At 41.7% G+C, this 22515-nt stretch overlaps 1 protein-coding gene across 2 annotated transcripts in view; it reads left to right on the top strand.

Moving 5' to 3' along the window:
• The first annotated feature begins 663 nt into the window (after positions 1-663).
• The window catches only part of CEMIP2 (cell migration inducing hyaluronidase 2), an 86465-nt gene continuing 64613 nt past the window's right edge, over positions 664-22515 (top strand). Inside the window, exons 1-2 of one of the 2 annotated variants that reach the window (XM_033237110.1) lie at positions 664-754; positions 20209-20551. In XM_033237110.1, coding sequence (XP_033093001.1) covers positions 20221-20551 — 331 coding nt within the window. In that variant the 5' untranslated portion in view covers positions 664-754; positions 20209-20220. Of the gene's footprint in view, positions 755-1204; positions 1719-20208; positions 20552-22515 lie in introns of those variants that run through there. The other variant, XM_033237109.1, reaches the window with a different exon arrangement.

Below are 22515 nucleotides of genomic sequence, written 5' to 3' on the forward strand. Positions count from 1 at the left end.
TGTCACTCAAAACCATCTTCCTTATTTTAAAAACCTTTCCTCCCTGCCTCTCCCAGAAGGGACAGTGGCTCCCAAAGGCAGCTGGGTGAAGTTTCTGTAAGATCTCAGCCAAGATTCTTATCATCAGCCAAGATTCGGAAACGGTAATTCCTTATAGGAAGTCCTGAACTAATATCCTTGAAATAGGGGATTCCCCTTCACTGCCGGGTGTGTTAGGGTTACACGACTGAGTTTGTTGAGGGAGGAGGAATGAACAACCCTGAAAACTAAACTATCCTACCTGTACAGTATTCACAGAAAGAGTTTCCTGGAGGGAAAACTTCCGATTCCCAATTAAATAGAGGATGACCACGGCCCGGATTTGGCAGTCCTGCCGCTGTCACTAGCTCGGGACCTCGTGGATCTGAGTGATCCAGCCTAGGCCGCGCCCTCACTCAGAGCCAGGGCTGTGAGAGCAGCTCCAGCGAGGGGGCGGGGTGGCGGCGGCAGGGCTGCTTCAGGGCCGGTGCCGGTGTCCTCAGAGCGGCGTTTTGGCACCGGGGTGGGCCGGGGCGTGGCTTTCGGCGCCACCTCTGCAAGCGGCCACCCCTCCAGAGTGGCGTGGGCAGGGGGCGTGGGAAGACCTAAGTATATTTATTCCGGTCTGCGAGCGGGATGCTGGGGCTGCTCCAAGGGACCAGAAGAGCTGCCCTGTGTCCCAGAGCAGACTGGTTCTTCTGACAGCGCTGAGAACCTGGTGCTCGCGTCTAGCCAGGTGGGGGCTGTGACTGGACTCTCAGAACACTTGTGGGAGTGTGGAAATCTCTTTACGGGTGATAGGGCTCAGAGTCTGACTCAGTCGAGGGTTGATGGGGTGCAGTCACGCTCAGCCGGGTACTTTGGGGGCGCAGTGTCAGGCTCAACCAGGGAGTGACAGGCGCAGTACCAGCCTCATCTGGGTGTGCGCGTCCGGGAAGGGAAGGAGCCTGCAGCCTCAGCGGGGTGCGCTGGCTGGGGTCCTGCCCCGCCGGCAGTGCGTTCGGGCGCTGTTCCAGCGCGCGGCAGCGAGTGGCGCTGAGCCTCCGCTTTCGCAGCTCGCGGGGAGCGGGGCCGGCGGGAGGGGCCCGGCGGGGTCACCGCCTCCTCTGATGGCAGGCTCCTCCTCTCCCTCCGCCTCCCTGGCTCTCCACTGCCCGCCCGCCCGCCCAATCCACAGTTCCCGGCCCAGCCGAGCCGGGCTGCTTGTCTGGCAGGCGGAGGCTGAGCGCGACCCTAGGGAGCCGCGGCGCCCGGCGACCGGGGACAAGAGCGACTCCTGGGACCCCACTCCGTCCCGCGCCGCCGCCTCCTCCCCTGTTGTCGCTTGGACGCTCAGGCCCGCGCCGCCCGGGCCACGATTCTCCTCCTCTTCCTCCCGGAGGGGAAGGAGCAGAGAAAGCCGAGCGGCGGCTCCGGGAGAGAGCGAGCCGAGGCCCCTGCCTCCGAGGCTCGGGGCAGGAGGAGGAGGAGGCGGAGGCGGAGGGAAGTGCGCGTCACTCTCGGGAGGAGAGTATTTCACCTCCGGGCAGAGGCTCCGGCTGCCAGTTGCGTACGAGCGGCAGCTGTGGGCTCCGGCAATCGAGTGGCTTCCTGGCCATGGAGAGGAGATCTGGACCCGAGGACGCCAGGGGCTCCTCTCCGTCTCCCTGGACCGCTGTGTAGGCACCTGAGCTAACGGACGCTAAGCGGGTTAGGGGAAGGTAAGAAGCGACTCGCTCACCCGCTCCCTGCTCCGCCTCGTTTGCTGCCTTAGGGGGCCACTGCGGGAGCGCAGACCCGGGTCTCGCCCACCTTTTCTGCTCCCGGCGGCCTGGCCGGCTTCGGCGTTGGGCATTTCTACCGAAAAGGAAAACGTCCTCCCGCCCTTCCCCCGTGCGCCTCCTTTCCCGGTTTCATCTCTGGATTAGGATTGACCCGACTCCCCCAGGAGTCAGTCCTCTCTTGAAGAAAGGGTCCTCGGGAACGGTGTCTCGATTTCTTTCCCTCCCCTCTCTCTTTTCATTACGTTTACGGGGAAGGGAACAATGGACCTTTCAAAGTCAGTGCGAACAGCATTAAACTTTCTGGAGAGGAATGGGGTGAGGGGATAAACCCCACAGGAAGCCGATTACAGTGAAAGGTTGATGGAATGTGCTTCGCAGTCCGGGTTCAGTGCGCGCGCGCTTGTGCGTTTGGGGTGATCTTTGTCTCTTTACCATTCCCCTGAGTTGGTGGGTCCTCCGCCCACCGCCCCCTGCCTCTCTTTCTGTTAGCTGAGGTAAGGTGAGGCTTTAAAATCGCTTACAGCTTCCTTTAAATCTGGGGAATAGCCTTAGCCCTGGACCCTATTCTCAGCTTTTCTCTGCAGAGTTGGGAGATCCTGGTAAAGGAGGGGGGCCCTCTCTGTGAGGACCTAGAGTGCTGCTGTTAATAGCACTAGTGGCTACACCCTTAGGGATAAAACCAAGGTCCTGAATTCCCTGGATGCTCTCTGCTGAGGGTTGATGAGTGTCACTAGACCTCGCCCTGGAGCGGAAACAGCTCACTTACATTCTCCGCAGAAGGTTAGGAAAACAGACTTTGATATGTATCTCCTTTTATCAGCAGTTGGGGTTAAGGATAGACTGCCTAATACTTTTTAAAACTTCCATGTGCACATGAGCTACTCACTGCCTTGAGTTCCCTCCCCTTGATTCAGTGTGACAGAGTGATGCGCTGCTGCACGGTTGCGTGTGTTCAGATGTGCTGCTCTTCCCGGTAAAAAGAGAAGAATTTAGAGAGAGGGGAAAGGGTAGAGGCTTCACCTGAACTCAGGGAGGCCTGACTCCCCAGAGCAGCCAGGCAAATCTGTTGGAAATGGCTCAGTGTTAAAAAAACACATTTAAAATGGTTAGCCTTATCTTTTTTTGGTTGGCTAGAATGGAGCTACTGTTTATTTGACCCTTGAAGGACGCTTGTCCTTTTCAGAATTGGTCTGGGTATCATACTGTGGTTGTGTGTCTTTGATTACCTATACAAAAGGTTCTTTTTAGTTCGCATTTCTGGGCAAAACAGAAGAATGTGCAGTAGGCACGTCCTCTGCTTAGTAAACATTGGGTAGCACTTTAGAGTGCTTTCTTCTTCACACTGAAATGACTTCCCCCAGCTTCTGTATACCTGCATTAGAGGATCAGTTTGGGTGGAACTGGAAATCTGTCTTCTGGCTTTCTGTTCAGTCCTCCTGATGCTGTTTTGTCTGATGTATGTGTGCTTAAAGGCTCAGAAAACTAAGATTAGAAGTGAATTCTGAGTCATCACCTGTTCTTTTAAACCTGTGAATGAGATAGTGAGCCGAGGACTGGTCTGTGTGTGGACAGGGAAATAGAATCTGTAAATTCTTACATGGTGCTTATCTGGGTATTCTGTGTCACAGTTAATTATTTGAGTAGTCACCTTCCTTGATCTAGTCTGTAACCAGTGACTTTCTAGAGGTGTCAGATTCGTAACAGGAAACCAGAATGGGGCAACACTTCAGCCGTGGTCTAATAGGCCTAATCAATGCTGTCCTCAAACTGCTATCAAGAAAAGACAAACTGGAGGGTAATGTAGTCTTGTGGGTCATTATCTTGAAGTTGACAGGGTACTACTTACAGCTACATACTTTGGGCAAGTTTCTGAAATTGAGAAAGACAAACCACATTTTAGAAAGGAAACTTAGGCCGGGCGCGGTGGCTCACGCCTGTAATCCCAGCACTTTGGGAGGCCGAGGCAGGTGGATCACCTGAGGTCAGGAGTTCTAGACCAGCCTGACCAACATGGTGAAACCCTGTCTCTACTAAAAATACAAAAAAATTAGCCAGGCGGGGTGGTGCATGCCTGTAATCCCAGATACTTGGGAGGCTGAGGAAGGAGAATCGCTTGAACCCGGAGGTGGAGGTTGCAGTGAGTCGAGATGGTGCCGTTGCACTCCAACCTGGGGCGACGGGACCGAGACTCCATCTAAAATAAAAAAAAAGGAAAGAAAGCAAAGAAGAAACTTAATAATCACTACCAAATTCATGGTCTTAGACTCACATGGAGTGCTGTATGTAAATGTGTGCATTGTAATGTGTGCTCTAAAATATATATGAGCATTGCATCATTCACCTACCCACCATCCATTCAGCTAGCACTTATTAATCACCCATTGTGGTCCAGACCCTCTGGAAGCAATAGCAACACCTGCTTTGTGGAGCATTCATGTTGGTAAAGAGAAGGAGTTAAAGTGGTTGCAACCAGGGAGGCCACAGGGATTGAAGATACCTATGTTGTTTGAAACGAGAGAGATGACAGTCTCTGCTATTGAAGAAATGAGCCTAGTCAGGGACAGAAGGAAATGAACGATTAGAAGATCCAGTAAGTGCATGTCAGTGCACGTCTGGGAGAATTATGCATAGCATGCTCTAAGAAGCCAGAGAAGGAACAGATTGGGGGTGGGGGAGCAATTTTGTGAGAAGTGCAGTTTATTAAATCAGACAGAATAGTAGGGACTGAAAACTAGTGTCAGAAGTGTTATCTTAAAACGGTGAAGATTGGAGGACTTGAAGTCAGACTTAGATTTAAAACAAGGCTCTGACACTTGCTAAACATTTGCTGTTGGGCAAATCCCCTAATCCTTCCACGTTGTTTCTTCACCTGAAAAAGGAGTTTTAAAATGCTTTATGGGAATGTTTTAGGGATTAAATTTGAGTAAGTTTGCTATGTATTAATATATGATAAAGTACTATACAAGCTAATGCTGTCTGGTATCAAAAGGTACTTTCAAAAGTTTTTTAAAGCTCTGCATGGATATAAATCATAGCTTAATCAATGAGGTCTCAGCTACAGATTTTCATTATATTGGCCCTTTCCAGAATGATCTGAATCCCATCTTGAAAGTGAGTCTTTACACTTTTAAGCTAGCTACTGTTGTATGGTATTGCTGTCTTGTCCAGACTTCTTCCCATCCCAGACACAGGAAATCTTTTCATTTCGTTTGGATTGTGAGCATTAGTTAGAAGAATGGGCTGTCTAGTACAGTACATCAATTGAAAGGGTCTTGTCTGGTTTTGTACGGTGACATCCATTCTCCTCTCTGCCTCCCAAGCCAAGCTAACCCTCTGCTTTCCTCTCTCTCAACATGATGAATATGGAAAAGGAAAAAAAAAAAAAAAAAAAGAAAAGCTATGCATCTGCCTTTTTGAGAGTATGAAAATCCCCATTACTAGTTTTCTCCATTTGTAAAGAGGTATAATTTTCAGCTAGATTGTTAAAGTCTGTTCTCTCAATAGCAGCAGCTGCTGTCTAGGCGAAACTTGAATCTGTAAGCAATACTCGCTTTAGTTCTCCACTTGAAATGGACTTAAGCCCATCTGACATTTTAATAAATTGCCTTTGATAGAAATCCAAACTCAGATATTTAAAACTATCAAGTGAACTGTGCCCTTTTGCCAGGGGAGGGGTGCGGAGGGGAATAATGAATGTAAATCAGTTTTCTGGACACTGCTACATATGCTGAATCTTAGCATGTAGCTTGAAGGGACCTTAAAGATAGTATTAAAACAAGGAAGTTGGGACCCAGAGAGGCTAAATAATTAGGTAAGGTCATATAGTAAATTAACAGCCAAGCAGGGACAAGAACTCCTTTGTCCCTGTTTCCAGTCAGCACTTTTTTTTTTCTTTCTCAGATATATTATTTTATTCCTGTTTGGTTTTGTTAGCAATTTAATTAGTTTAATGGTCAGATATTTTGCATTTGGGCTTTGAAACTCATTGCACTCAGGTTTAAGGCAGACACTATGTGTATTTTTTCATTTCCTACTACTTACACATGATGGTGGGGTGATGTTACTTGTAACAAATTTCTGTGAAATAAGGAACTAAGTGTAAAAATAACATTAGTTTTACTTGTATTTTCTATAAACAGGATGAACATTTAAAGTACTGTAGATGTGCACATAAGAAGCAAGTTTCTGGAAACCCTGTTCAGATTTGAGTTGTGAATCAGAATAAAAGCATACTAGAATATGTTTGCATGCTCTTTTTTTTCTTCAAAACTTATGGCTGTAGGTCCCGTTTGCTTGTTCTTTTGTTTTCCTGGTACTTGCTTTGGGAAGACTTTAATGTTGGTTGTCAGGAACTATGTTCAGCAACTATTTTATTGCATTCCTAGGATGTGCAAGGCACTGTACTGGTTGCTGTGAGCAATACAAAGATAAATGAAGCATAGGGTTTTTATTAAAATGTCTTTAAAAATAAGTGAAACAGACTCATAAACTATGTATGTCTTAAAACACAGAATTGCTATCTCCCAACAAATCAGTCCTTTGATCTATCAGGCAAATCCGCTTTGAAACTGTTATTATTAGGCCAACCTAGTAACCAGATTTGTAACAAGGCATTTATTTTCATTACATGGTGATGAGTGATAAACCTTTTTACCTTTGTCGTATCAAGGGTCCATTGTAGTTTGAACAATAAGTTCCACAATATTTGATAAGAATTTTATGTTATGGAAAGTTTGCCTGATAGAGAATGTGGCACTCTTAACCCTAGTATTTTTTAATAAGGCTTTACCACTGGTTAGAAGTGTCATTAGGATGTTGTTGCCTGAAAAAGTTGAAATTTAAGACAATCCATATTGACCCCAGGAGAAAAGAATTGACCTCTGACTGAGTTTCATGTAAGTGTCTTAAAACGTATGAATATCTGCCATAAATTTGATATCGTGGTCAGGTCAGATTAAGTCCCCCTCCAGTGTGAAATTGTTATGGATTTGGGGGCCCTTACTTAATTATTGGTGTGCTCTTTGGAGATTGCAAGCCTTCTGCTGTCCTAATGGTCTGTGTAATGGTGATTCACTTCCCTGAAGAATGAGTCATTTTTTCGCATACAATAAAGTTTGGAAAGTTAATTATTAACATTTTAGGAATGGGAAAGATTTAGTTTAACACAGGGACATATGCCTGATTCCTGTTTCAGGAGGAAATAGAAAAATGAGTTCTTGAGTTTTTCTCTTTTTTTAAGTTATGGTTTGAAAAAACATATAACATTAAAAAGTTATATTTTTTTGAGACAGGGGTCTCACTCAGGGGTCACCAAGGATGGAGTACATTGGTGTGATCACAGCTCACTGCAGCCTGTATCTCCCGGGCTCAAGCTATCTTTCCACATCTCAGCCTTCTGAGTAGCTGGGACTACAGGCATGCACCACCATGCCCAGCTAATCTTTATTTATTTTTTTTTTTTGTAGAGACAGGATTTCACCATGTTGCCCAGGGTGGTCTTGAAATCCTGGCCTCAGTCTCCCAAAGGGATTACAAGTGTGAGCCACTGCACCCATACTAACATTGCTTTTTAATGCCACCAGTGCTACCACTATAACACCAACTTTACATGGGGATTTGAAAAATATTATACTTGAGCTGGGCTTGGCCGACTCTGAGGTTAGCTTTAACCTTCAAGTGTTTCTTCTTGCCTCCTGTTAGTGCTTGCGGCACTTGGGCTTGTCATATAGCCTCTGTTTGCCTGTTGTGCTGTTGCTAACCAGTTTCTTTTTTTTTTTTTTGGCGACGGGCTGGTGTGGGGTCTTGTTAGGTTACCTAGGCTGGAGTGCAATGGCTCTATAGTAGTCCTAGCACACTATAGCCTTGAACACCTGGCCTCAAGCCATCCAACTGCCTCGGCCTCTAAGTAGATGGGACTACAGGTGCACATCATTGTGCCCCTCTTCCTAGCCACAGTGTATCCCTATTCGGCTAAGTGAAGTCCAGCCGCCACTCTAGTGCTGGGTAATTACTTGTTCATTAGAAGTTCTGCCTTTTGACTCTGTAGCACCCTTGAGTCTTGAGGAACGTAGAGGAAACTGTTGAGAATGGGTAATATGGTCCTTTTGTTTGGCCTAGGTTTCACATGCCCTAGGACGAGAGGGACTGTGACTATTTTGTATTCTGGCCTGGAACTCACCTGCAGGTGACACCCTTTCAAAGAATATGAAAGACGTCTGTAGTCTGTCACCCTCCCCCACTCCCATACTTTCTAGTCACTATGGGCCAGTGTGTTGTCATTTTAATGGCGGAGTTCAGCGGTAGACTTTAGCTTACACGGGCAGAATAAGAAAGAGATTAGTAATAGTCTGATGGTGCACATTTGGGTGAGTAAATTTGCCGGGGTTTTTAGAAAATTAAACTCTATTCCTTTCGTAGGGATTTGATGAACTCAAGCAATCACCTCCTCAGCCCACTTTCTTTGCCTCAACATTCAGTTTAATTACTTGTTTACTTGTGTTGTCTCCCTACTCTTTCTCCCCCCAAATGCTGGGCTCTGAGCTTCTTGAAAGTATGAACCATGTTTTTTTTTTTTTTTCTTTTTCTTTTTTTGTACTATTGGCTCTCCAGTGTCTGTCAGAGTCCTTTTCTCATAAGAGAGGCTCAAAACTGACTTGTTCCCTGTTTGAAAAGGCTTTATTCCAAGTGGTTAAAATTATATTAAAAATAGGCTATGTGTTCCAGTTGAAAGAAATAGTACACTTGGGTTCTGGTCCAGGCCCTGCCATTGATAGAAACTTTGCTGTGACGCTGGATTGAACAGCCCTGGATTATTTCAGTCTGGGCATCTCATTATTCATCTGAAATATTTCTGGTGTGAAAGGCACATCAAAACATACTCCTTCTGTTTCCTGTTGTCATTGCATTTTGGTATCTGTACGTCACTAGATCATGAACTTCGGCGGGTCTTTGCTTGTTTTTCAAACACATCCCTGTTATCTTTTCATTTTTCCCACCTTTCAACATTTTGCAAACATAACTTTCTTGGCTTTTTCTTCTTGAGGAGTGTTTTCATGCATTGTCTTTGGCCCTCTGCAGATAATGCAGCGCACAGGCAGTTCTGCCCTTTGCTATAACCTTAATTAAATCAGCCTCCCTCAGGACAGACTTCGGCTTTGGTTCTTTCTTTGGAAGGCCAGCTGCAAGGCTGGTGACGCGCCTGCACTCGCCATTGTGTGCCTCTGCACTGCCATCCGTCACTGCCAGCAGGTTGGAAGCCTCTCTTGAATCTTCCCAGCCAGTTGAGAACAAGGGCGAAGGGGGGATGGTCTAGGATCACTGGGAAGGAAGGGAGAAAAGAGAACAGCTTTTCAATAAAAAGAATTAAGGAGAGAAAGAAATCTGAGAAATAATAATAGGAAAAAAGGAAACCGAAGGGAATAGAGAATGACTGGTAGGTACAACGACTTTTTACCGTTGTTTTCTAATTTTCCGGGTTGAAGAACAATCTAGCTTTCTGCAGTTTATCTCCTAGTTCTTTACTTCCACCTAGAGGCCTATGGACTTTGCTCTCTTTTTATTTTTATTTTTGGTTGCTCAAAGAGTGTTAGCTATTCTTAATTGTTACCCTTTTTTTTCTCCCCGCTTGATGTGTAGTAGGTCTGCAGTTTTTCCCTTTCACGCTTTTCTTTTTTTGGCCATGATAATGCATTTTAACCTTTTGGCCATATCAGCCATATTGGCTTTAGGGTGTAGCATTACTTCTCAGAGACTTGTTTGACATCATTGGATAAAGATAGGATTAATTAGTGTATTTGGGATCAGAAAAATTGGACAGCTGCCTCCTTTACCTTGGGTAAATGACAGAAACATAAGAATGAATTTTGAATATTTCTTTCAAGTCATTTATTTCACTTTAAAATTAAGAAGTTTGCACTTGGTTCACTTTTGGCATTAAACATTATAAATAGAGGCTGTTTGTTTTGAGGGGTTCATATTTTAACAGGAGAGTCCAGTGTAGTTTGCCAAGGATATGTCCACTTTATTGAAACTGTAGCTAAGTTGCTAATCTGAATTCCTTAAATACAGACCATAGGCATTTATTATTTTGTTATTATCAGGGTAAGCAGACTCAGTATTTATAGTTAATTTTTGTTTTTCCAGAGATGTATTTCCTAACTATAGTTTTTTTAGTAGTTTTCTAGCAAAAACACTATAGCTTAATACAAAAGTAAATTTTTTTTTTTTTAGACGGAGTTTCACTCTTCTTGCCCAGGCTGCTGGAGTGCAATGGTGTGATCTTGGCTCACCGCAACCTCCGCCTCCTGGGCTCAAGCAATTATCCTGCCTCAGCCTCCCGAGTAGCTAGGATTACAGGCATGCGCCACCACACCCAGCTAATTTTTTTTGTATTTTCGGTAGAGATGGGGTTTCTCCACGTTGGTCAGGCTAGTCTCAAACTCCCGACCTCAGGTGATCCACCCGCCTTGGCCTCCCAAAGTGCTGGGATTACATAGGTATGAGCCACTGAGCCCGGCCTACAAAATTAAGTTTTTAAGCAGGGAAAACTAATCTTTCAACTTTAAATGATATTTATTCTAATTCAAAAGCTTAGTATCAGTTTTTTTTTCCAGTAAATTTAGTCTTTTTAGGACTATAGGTTTGAAATATTCTGAAGAACTTCACCCCAATATATGGCTCCCTGGTAAAATGAGTATTTTAAATTAAAAGGCTTTAGAGATCAAAAAGTTCCTGGAGAGACTTTTCCCCTATCTACAGAGATAGGACTGACACCCCCATCCCCCCAACAAAGAGAACAATTATCCCTGCTTCTTTCCCTGTTATTTCATTATCCATTGCAGAAAGGACCAAAAATCTCACCATACCTGAACAGACCCAATTCAAGATAAAGACTACCTCCACAGATCATTTAAATTCCAAAAAGAACTATTGAGAAGTTAATTTCTGTTTCCCTATCCAGTCATTCTCTCTGGTTATCATTGATTCCCTCAATAGAATTCCTCCTCTTCTCCTTCTCGTAACCTGTTTTACCAGGATCCAAGCCCTCGTTCTCCCTGTAACTTCAGGATGTCATATAAACTTCTGTGCCTCATTGGGAAGTTGGGTTTTCCTTCTGAAGGCTCCCGTGCTTACACATTAAATATGCCTTTTCTCCTGTGAATCAAACTGTCTCATGTCAGTGATTTTAGTGAACTTTTAGGGAGCCAGAAGCCTATGACCCCCACAGTTTCTTATGCTTTTGCTGTATTGTATTTTAATAGGTTTTTGGGGCAGGCAAGAGTGTTTTTTGTTGTTGTTGTTGTTTTTTCTTTGAGGAAGGACATAATCTGAGTGGTGCATGGTGTGAATCTGGAAGTCTGGTGTATACGATGTTTATTGTAACAATAGCTTAACTTGGGAATATCACTCATATGTGTCTAAACTGATCAAATAGATAAAGCAGGTAGGGATATATAAAAACAATTAGGGGTTCTCAGTCCCTTGTCCTTTCCCTTCCTAGGGAGAGGTGTATAATTAAGAGTTGGTGCATTTCCCTTCTACATCTGAACATTGACCTGGCTACAATCTGCTTAATAAAAGTAAATAAGGATCTGTGTAAGTAAACTAACTGTGCGGAGTATCTTATTTCTTGGAAACATGCCAAACAGTTGCAGGTGATTGTGGCTCATACTGATTTTTGAGAGTTGAAGGAAGAAGACCAAAGGGCTGTGACAAGGGCAAAGTAATAATGGCGAATGCGCCTTATGGGACACTGTGAAGGCATATCCTGTGGAAAATCTAATATTTTAGGAAATCAAAATATTTTACCTCCAAATATATTTTTTTGACATATTTTGAGATGGCTGTTGGAGGATCAGCAAACAGAAGTCGCCCTGCAAAGCCGTCTTTAGTGGGGGAAATTTGCATCTATAGAAAATATGCATTAATGCAGCCAGGCTTTCTCTTGTCCGCATCTGGGAAGGATGAATGAAGTCTGACACCTTACAGATCTGAAAGAGACATTTGCCATCTCTGCTTTCTGAGGGGTGCTACCTGTGAGGTTCATCTACATAACAAGATCGCTTTTGCTAGCCAAGCCTCCTTGCATAACCTGTCTTGCAGCTAAAACCTGATTTACTGCTGTAACCTGGTTTTGGCCATGCCCTGAGCCTGCATTCTTTCTCCAATTTCTAGAAGGTGTATACACAGTTCTGTACCCCACCAGGGGGTTGGGTTTTCATTCTGAAGGCTCTCCTGTATAACACGTTAAATAAAGTTGTGTGTCTTTTCCCCTATTGATCTGGCTTTTGTAAGTTGATTTTTCAGTGAACCTTCAGATGGCCAAGGTCCTTGGCCCCACGCCTGTTTAGAGGTCTAAGGGTTTTCAATTCTTTGAGAGTATGCTGATACACAATCGAGCAGATCTCTGAATGAAAATTGACTTAATTGTTTCAACCATCTGTCCGTTTTCTCCTAAATAGCTGTATGTATAGACCTAGCATTTATGTTGAATTCTTTGCAGTGGTTGTTTTTTAAAAAAATGTATATTATCTTGTGTGCTCTGGGAATAGAATATGTAATACATTATATACTGCTAAACTACATATAAAAAGATTCCTCCCTACCCAAACTCTGTGTTTCAACCTTTGTATTTGAAAAGCTTTATAATAGCTATTTAAGTCCACAATCTTCTTGAGAACATTGGTCACACTTAAATATTTATTTGAAACTTGGGGAATTAGAGGACCTAAAAAGTCTACTTTGCTAAGGTTATTTTCTTATTGAACACTTTTTTATGTACAAGGTATTTATTGAGTTCACTGTTTGTTAATGGACATAATCTGAATCTAAAACAAAACTAAATGAAACGCCCTAACCCTGCTTCCCCTCAAACCAAACCAAACCAAACCAGAAGATCTAAATGGTGATCCCTGATAGTTATTCTTTGTTGTGTTGTTCTCCTGAAAGTAGGAGGTTGGGAATGTGCAATTATTAATTGCAAATTCAAGGCAGTTAGAATCTGGTTAAATATTTTATTAGGTCAGAAGTACAAATAATTATAGTAACATCTGTTTTCATGATAATTCATGCTCACTCCTCTTTTTACTTTTTGCTGCATGTTTTTCCTTTTTGGATATACTAGTGAATATGTTAGAAAGAGCTTCCAAGAGCTTAGTAAAAGAAAAACTGTTCTTAGCCAAATTTTGGCCAGTTGTACTGAAACTCTTGGAAAGCAAAAATTGTAACTTGACCCTTAGGTTGAATATTGTTTAAAAAATTATGTCCTTGATCAAAAAAAAACCGACTTGATTAGATCGTGCCAACTTCTTGGCTATTCCCACAAGCCTGAATCTTCCATTCAAAAATTAGTTCTCTTAAAAAGCCTTGGCGTGATTTGAAAGAGCTTAAATGAATCAAAAGTATTGTATTTTCGTTAGTTGTTCAATATGAGGGGATGATGGGACCAATATGCACTTCTTGGACTGTGTGGCTGTGGGACCTTCTCTGCACTGGGTTGGAAGGGCTAGATTATTTGGGGGGGGGGACTGATGATATAGCCTAGGGGGCAAGTGTCCTCAACCACCATGTAAGTGATAAGTACCTTTGTCTTGCATATTAACATCTCAGCAGCTGAAAGAACATTAAAAGCCCTTTTAAAGAGCTCCTACTAGTTTTGAACTGCTGCCGCTTTCTCTGTATTGAGAAGCCGTTCTCTTTGATCACAGCATTTAATGGCTGTCAACATAACAATATAAAGTGAAGTGGAATGTTTCTTTTTTTCTGTGTGCCTACTGCATTTCATAATATGTAGTTAAAACTATTACAAAATATTGTGAAAGGTTGAATTTATCTAGGTAGTTTGCTGCTCTTTAGAATTGCTTCCTGCAGTTGTTAATAATACCTTTTAGTCACCTATTAGTTTTCATACTAGAATGGCATTTTATAAAAATTAACACATAGACTTTTTTTGCTTTAAGTAGTATTGTTCTCAATTTTCTCCTGAATCAGAGAAACTGATATAGAAATTAGTCAGATTTCCCAGAGCCTCAAGGATGTCAAACAAGGATTAAATAGGAAATTTCTTTGTGTGTGTGTGTGTGTGTGTGTGTATGTGAGTGAGAGAGAGAGAGAGAAAGAGAAAGAGAGAGAGGAATCTGTAGTTCAAGAGATTCTTTGGGAGCATGCTTACACAAAACCAAATTGATTTCTGAATGAAAGTGGACTTAATTTTTCCAACCATTTGTTTGTCTCCTTCCCAATAACTACATATGTGTGTGTATATATATGTATGTGTATATATATATACACGTGTGTGTGTGTGTATATATATATGTGTGTGTGTATATATATATGTATAGCATTTTCGCCTAATTCCTTGGCAGGAATTTGTGATCTAAATTCAACAATCATCTGTTGAGTATGTACTGTATGTAAGCTTTTGCAAGAATACCAATCACTCCTGGTCTCAAGAGGCTTATGGTCTGCTGCAGATGGACAAGTACATAAATTAACTGAAACATAAGGCAAAAAGTGAGATGATCCTGTAAAAGGTTTTGTTTTGTTTTGTTTTTTTTTTTGAGACACAGTCTTGGTGTGTTGCCCAGGTTGGAGTACAGCGGTACAGTCAAAGTTTGTTGTAGCCTTCACCTCCCAGGCTCAAGTAGTGATCCTCATGCCTCAGTCTCGTGAGTAGCTAGGACTAAAGGCACATGCCACCATGCCCAGTTAATGTTTTTGGTTTTTAGTAGAGATGATAGTTTCACTATGTGCCCAGGCTAGTCTTGAATTCCTGCGCTCAAGCGATCCTCCTGCCTCTGCCTCTCAAAGTACAGGGATTACAAGTGTGAGTCATTGTGCCCTGCTAATTTATGGGAACTTGAGAAGGGTTCATGGATGAAATAGTGCAGTGTTTGAAAGCATTAAATGAGAATAGCTCAATTGTATTAAAATTATACCCCTCCTTTTGTTTTTGTTTTTGTTTTAAGAGAGTCTTTGACAAATCTTGTTATGAAGATGGTTGGCTGATCAAGATGACACTGAGTAACCCTTCAGAACTAGATGAACTTATGAGTGAAGAAGCATATGAGAAATACATCAAATCTATTGAGGAGTGAAAATGGAACCCCTAAATAAACTAGTATGAAAGACCGCAAAAAAAAAAAAAAAAAGAGAGAGTCTTGCTCTGTCGCCCAGGCTGGGCTGCAGTGGTTCATTCATGGCTCACTGAAGCCTTGAACTACTGGGCTCACGCAAATCCTCCTGCCTCAGCCTCCTGAGTAGCTAGGGCTAGCTACAGGCATTGAACCACCACACCCAGCTAATTTAATTTTTTATTTTAATTTTTTACATTTTTTATGTAGAGACAGGGTGTCTCACTGGGTTCCCAGGCTGGTCTTGAATTCCTGGCCTCAAGCAGTCCTCCCATGTTGACCACCCAAAGCACTGAGATTACAGATATGACCACCTTGCTTGGCCAAAATCATGCCTCTATTTATGGGTTTAAAAAAAGCATGATTTCCTTTAATGTTACTGAAATCTCAAAATAATTGCTTTCTGTGTTTAGTTACTGTAATTTATTACCAAATAAAGTGTATGCTCTTACCAAATATACAAGTCTCTCCCACTTTGAACTGCTTTTGAGATAATATACCAGGTTTTTTTTTTTTTTCCAATAATTTAATTTAAAATAACAGTGAGTTTTTAAGGTATCTTTTTGTGGGGGCAACTGAGAATTAGACAACAGTACTAGGTACTTTTTGGAATGCGTATGTTTTTCCAGGATTTTTTCTTTTTTTTGCAGCATTTGTATATTTTAAGTTGATATGTTTTCATAGTCTTAGTAATTTCTTTATTATCTAATTTAATATTTGCCTAAATGGCCTGTGCAGTTTTTGGGCTACTAATTTTTATAATCCAGTAAATAAATACTCGCAAAATGACTCTCTCAGGGAATATCTAAATACCAAAAATTATACTTTAAAAGCTTTGTGGAGTACATTTCCAATTATAATATGAATGACTTAGATTATCCCCATTTTGGATTATCTGTCTTATTTTAGGTGTTGTCACAGTCTGTAGTTGGTCTAAAAATGTGTCATAAAGTACTCATGTGCTCCTTCTTCATAGCATGTGTTTTCTACTAGAAATACAACCATTTAAAAAAACAACATGTGATACAAACTGAGTATTAAAGTGAAATACTGGCCTGCAGTGAAATTATTAAAATGGCACCTAAGTTTGCCTTGAAAGCCAGAGAAAAATCCTCATTGTCTTTCTCCTGATAGACCCCTTTTTTGTTCTCAGGACCCCAAACACAAGTACTAGCAGTTTTACAGATTGAACAGCCATTTTTGAGATAGCCTGGGAAACTTGTTCAATTTCACTTGCCTTCCAAACAAGTGATTTATTTTATTTCTTTAAAAAAATTTTTTTTATTATCATACTTTAAGTCCTAGGGTATATGTGCCATGTAGGTGTGCTGCACCCATCAACTCGTCATTTACATTAGGTATTTCTCCTAATGCTATCCCTCCCGCCTTCCCCTACCCCACGACAGGCCCTGGTGTGTGATGTTCCCCGCCCTGTGTCCAAGTGTTCTCATTGTTTATTCCCACCTATGAGTGAGAACATGCTGTCCAAACAAGTGATTTAAAATTGAATTTAGGAAGTGCATTTCTTAGGGATGCTGTCAATCTTTTTTCTGTATACCGCATAGTTCCTACCATAATCCTCGAATGATAGCAAGAGCTCACAATTAGCATACTGAATGAATGAAATGCCAGTTTTTTCCACGAATAATTTACATCTATAATTATCAGTCAATGTATTTTTAAGTAATTAATACATAATATTATGCCTGAAGTAAATCCACAAACATAAAGTGAAATCCTAAAGCGATGTATTTGTAACTTATATTTTTAAAAATCAATACATTGAGGGAGCTGTTTAACGTATGATTTTTTTTTGTTATTTTTTTCTAATATATGGCACAACACTATATTACCTCTTAGGAAAATAATCTTGTATTTGCTGCTTATACATTTACATGTTTTTCAATAAAATAGAGGTAATGGATTCAGGACATGTATATACACACACACATATATGTTGTACAGGAGCTTTATAGGAAAAACACAACCATGCTTATTTTTGATTTATTGGCCACTTTAGTTTGTGGCAGATGCCATCTGAATTTTCATGTTGGGATCCATTTTTTGACCATGAAGACACAAATTATTCCCAGTAGGCTGGTGACTTCATTTAGCCTCTCATGACTTTTGTTTTATTGTGGGTACATCTGGAGACCCATCATCTCCCACCAAAGACCCCAGCCCCCACCAGCCTGTTAAGTAATAACAACCTTTCTCACCCTGAAACAATAAGGTATCAGATGATTGCAGCCTCAGAAACAAAAGATTCCTACTCCCTTTCAGAGCAGATTAGGGCTGTGATTCCCCTCCCACCCTGGTGAGCTGACACTCAAGAATACCTACTACAGCCCTTTCTTTGTTCAGAGAGGATCATAACGGGGTCTTTATTGTACTCTTTCATTTGTTCAGCAGGATGTCTCCATTATTTTGGTCTGCTGCTTGGCACATGCAGCAGTTCTTCAATAGCACCTTGAATGGCGGTGTTTTTCTTTTGTCATGAAGCTTGAGCTTCATCTAAATAATTACTTTTGTTCAGAAATCAAACCCCACAAACCAAGTGTTTTTGACAGACACACAGACTCTAAGAATGTTCTTTGCCCCGTGTAAAATCAGCATCAGTTCCTGATGAGATTCTCTTTTTGCCCCCATTAATTTCCAGGTCGTTTGGGTCCTGGGAATTGCTTGCTGATGGCTTCTCTAATGACTATTTTGTGTGTAATGGGTTTGCTGATAGTTTAGAGCAATTTGGAAGTACCTTTATGACTAGAATCTTACTCACTGTTTGGCAGAAGATGAAGAGGATTAATTGTAAGGGTATTGAATGAAGTCAGGTGACTCTGAGACGCTCTAGTTATTAAGGAAGGGATGTAAGAGGTTAAACACCATATTTCTGAAGCCATAGGGCACACCATATATTTATCCACAGTCATTGCAATACGAATCCTTTCCTTCCTTCCTTCCTTCCTTCCTTCCTTCCTTCCTTCCTTCCTTCCTTCCTTCCTTCCTTCTTTCCTTCCTTCCTTCTTTCCTTCCCTCCCTCCCTCCCTCCCTCCTTCCCTCCCTCCCTCCCTCCTCCCTCCTCCCTCCTTCCCTCCCTCCTCCCTCCCTCCTTCCCTCCCTCCCTCCCTCCCTCCTTCCCTCCTTCCCTCCCTCCCTCCCTCCCTCCCTCCTTCCCTCCTTCCCTCCTTCCCTCCTTCCCTTCCTTTCTTCCTCTTGGTAAAATAGCAGAGTAAGGTCTCATTCAAAACTTATTCTTTCATTCAAAAACTTATAATTGCTCTTTGTAGAGAACGTAAAAAATTAAAAAGGATTTCCTTGTTTTTATGTGTAAGTTTCTGTTAAAAATGAAGCATGTATAGTTTAAACTGCTGTATGACGAATTCCTGAGAAGATTAATATGCCTTTCAGACTCAGCACTCTGAGTTCGAGTGACACCCTTGCAAAGCTCATTCTTTGCCTTTCGATTGTTTGGAAAGACACAGTGGTGTAAATTAATAGCCTGAACTTTAGAGTAAAAATACCTAGGTTTAAGTCCGGGTTCTCCTCTATATGAACTGTGTGATCTTTGAGGAAGTTAATTAACCTTTCTGGGCCTCGGTTTCTCTCATGTGTAAAATGGGGGTAATGGCATCTACCTTATAGATTTGTTGTATTAAATATGTTAAATGAATTAATACACATAAGGCACTAATTGTGTTAGGTATTTTTATCATCTTAACCATAATATTTAAAGGTCTGTTTTTCCAAACAAAATTCGAGGATTTAAAGAGGTAAGATAGACTTTAGACTTTCTCACTAAATGAATTCACAGTCTATATAGTTAAGTGATAACATAGATAGTAATACTTAACTTACTTAGTCACCAGGTAAGTCTAGTGGGGAAATTAAAACACCCAAACATGAGTGCCTATCTGTTGGAACTTTTTAGGGCCACTTTGGGTCCTCATGACACACGGACTTTTAGCTTCAATGTGAAGAGCTTAGAATAATGATACTCAAAGTGTGACCTGCTTCAGGGTCACCAAGAGATATTTTTTAAAAATGTAAAATCCAGGGCCCTCTTTGCACCAGCTGAGCCAGAATTACAGGGCAAAGAGGCCAGGAATCTAGGTTTTTAGCAAGCTTCTCTGATGATTCTTATGCACACTGAAAATTGAGAACAGTTGGCATAGAACAGCGGCTCTTACCTAGATGAGAATCACTTGGAGAGCCTTTAAAGGCTGCAGCTGCTTAGATCCCAGGGACAGCAATCCTGATTTAATTGTTTAGGGGTGGCGCACTGAGCATTCACCTTAGCAGGTGATTATAGCGTGCAGGCAGGGTTGAGGAGGAGTGACATTAGAGCCCAAGTAACGCAGGTGATTGTCAACATGGTTTATGAGATCAGGGATGTAAGCTGACTTGATCTTTTCAAGAAATCATTATGATAGTTACCAGAGGCTGGGAACAATGGAGAGTTACTTAATGAATATAGAGTTTCTGTTTGGGATGATGAAAAAGTTCTGGAAATGGATAGTGGTGATGGTCACACAACTTTGTGAATGTACTTAATGCCATTGAATTATACACTTAAAATAGTTAAAATGTAAGTTTATGGTATATTTAACACAATTAAAACAGTACTTAAAAGCCATTTATGATTCATACATTCTAGCTGGATACTGGGGCTCACACCTGTAATCCCAGCACTTTGTGAGGCTGAGGTGGAAGAATCACTTGAGCTCAGGAGTTTGAGACCAGCCTAGGCAGGATCCCATCTCTACAAAAAATTTAAAAATTAGCCAGTCATCGTGGCATGCACCTGTAGTCCTGGCTACCCGGGAGACTCAGGCAGGAGGATTGCTTAAGCCCAGGAGTGCGAGACTGTAGTGATCTATGATCATGCCACTGCACTTCAGTCTGGGCAACATAGTGAGACCCAGTCTCTAAAAAATAGAAATTAAAGGCAGGTCATGGTCCTGTAATCCCAGCACTTTGGGAAGCTGAGGTGGGCAGATCACCTAAGGTTGGGAGTTCGAGACCAGCCTGACCAACATGGAGAAACCCCGTCTCCACTAAAAAAAAAAAACAAAAAACAAAATTAGCTGGGCATCATGGTACATGCCTGTAATCCCAGCTACTTGGGAGGCTGAGGCAGGAGAATCGCTTGAACCTGGGAGGCAGAGGTTGCAGCGAGCTGAGATCGTGCCATTGCACTCCAGCCTGGGCAACAAGAGTGAAATCTGTCTCATAAATAAATAAATGAAATTTAAAAAGAATTTATACATACTGAAGTTTAATTTGTTTTCTTTTCACAGTAACAGTATATCATGTATGCCACTGATTCCAGGGGACACTCCCCTGCTTTCCTCCAACCTCAGAATGGAAACAGTCGTCACTCATCTGGCTATGTTCCAGGGAAGGTTGTCCCATTGCGTCCCCCTCCTCCTCCAAAGAGTCAAGCTTCAGCCAAATTTACCTCCGTCAGACGAGAAGACCGGGCAACCTTCGCATTCTCACCTGAAGAACAGCAAGCCCAGAGAGAAAGTCAAAAGCAAAAGAGACACAAAAATACTTTCATTTGTTTTGCTATTACTAGTTTCTCATTTTTTATTGCACTTGCAATCATTTTAGGAATATCCTCAAAATATGCTCCAGATGGTAAGTGTGTGTGTGTATGCACATTGAACATATTCTAGAAGACAAAAGAGAAGGAAATAGTAGAATACTTAAAAAAAAAAATTAAGTTGACCCTAGCTTACTAATATGCAGTTAGGTAATATGAAGTGTCACTTCTTATGAATGAGAGCAATTGTTCAATAATCTGTTGCAAATGATTAAATGGTTGCTCTTCCTGTCCATTGTGCCACTTTGTTCCAGTGCTCAAGGAGGTCTTGGAGCACCTCTTTTGGAAATGCTTTGAGAACCTTCACTAAATTCTTATGGTAGGTATGATTTTTGGACTGTTGCAAGTTGTTTTTTTTTTTTTTTTTTTTTTAAGGCAGAGTCTTGCTCTGTTGTCCCAGCTGGAGTGCAGTGGTGTGATCTTGGCTCACTGCAACCTCGACCTCCCGGGTTCAAATGATTCTCATGCCTCAGCCTCCTGAGTAGCTGGGACTACAGCCAAGTGCCACCACGTCCGGCTAATTTTTGTATTTTTAGTAGAGACAGGGTTTCACCATGTTGGCCAGGCTGGTCTCGAACTCCTGACCTCAGGTATCTGCCCACCTTGGCCTCCCAAAGTGCTGGGATTACAGGTGTGAGCCACTGCACCCGGCTGCAAGTTTTTTTTTGGTCATAAATGTAGTGAACTATATTAGATTTTTTTTTTTGAGTAAGTGACTAAAAATAATAAGATTTGTGTTTGTGGCTTGAAATGGGCTTGGGAAGCAGTTCCAAAGGAAAAGCTTCAAATATTTTTGAGTAACAATATGTATCCTGGAAGGGAAGTATCCTTTAGGATGTGTAAGTTCTGACACCTTTATCTAAAAATCAATCATTGCTTCATAGTTAAATATTATGCAGGGAGATTTTAATTTTTTAAATGGTATTTTCTTTTCAAGTTAATGATATATCAATATTTTGAAAAGTTTTGAAGAAGTTGGTTGCCAGTCAGCCTTAATAGAATACCAACAAAGAATTGCCTCATAAAAGAATACCATCCATCTGTCTAAAATCAAAGGGCTCAGGGCTATGAAGAGAGAAGCAGACTCTTAATAGCCTGGACTGGGTACCATATTTGTCTGCATTTTTGAACAAAGTCTACAACAGATTTTTGTCAAGTTAAATTCTTCCTTAAGTGGCTATAACTGTTCAGAGGGATTTTACTACTTATAAGATTTACAAATGTTTTATTATTTAGTTTTCCTGGGTGCTTTTAAGGGATTTAAAAAATGTTAAGGTTCTGGGAGAGGTAGTGCTAGTACTTCTAAGAAAATAAACCTCAAATGAGAGAGATATGCACATTAATTTCCTTATGGACCAAACTAGTAGGCCACATTATGAACTTATAACATTGATTTCCATCGCATGATTTCCATCGCATCCGCTCTCCTTTTCCCAGCAGAATAACCAAGTTCTCTATGCTGATTCATAATAACCAAGTTCACTGTGCTGATTCATACTTCCCATCTATTCTGCAGTAAAGGGATGCTAGACTAGTGGGAAATCAGAGCTGAAATCTATGGCTTTGATTGGTGTTTTCATATTCCATCTAAAACAGGGCATTGCTGATATGGTTCCTTGAATCAACATTCTTTAGTTTCACATTTTGGCAGTATAAGTGCAGATCATCAGTGGAAAGATCTGGTATGCTAAAATATTTCAGGGTCAGCTTGACTGTGGTTATTGCTGTTACATAACTTTGATAATACACTCACTGCTCTACAAGTGGGTATCTGGGAAGGTGGGGCTGGCTGAGCTATTTTTCAGTGCTTTGTACAGACCACACATTTTCTCATTAAGTGCATTTTGCTGGAAGGAAATAGACTGGAATTTTTGGTGATGGTTCTAATGAAGCATGCTTTCCTGGGGAATAATTAAAAACAATTAAGAAAAATTATATAACCATTGAAGTAGGCTCCAGATCTCAAAAGACTGGATTTCCTTCTTTGTAGCTGGGTACA

Source organism: Trachypithecus francoisi, unplaced genomic scaffold (assembly GCF_009764315.1).
Source record: "Trachypithecus francoisi isolate TF-2019V2 unplaced genomic scaffold, Tfra_2.0 Lachesis_group16, whole genome shotgun sequence".
NCBI classification, from domain to species: domain Eukaryota; kingdom Metazoa; phylum Chordata; class Mammalia; order Primates; family Cercopithecidae; genus Trachypithecus; species Trachypithecus francoisi.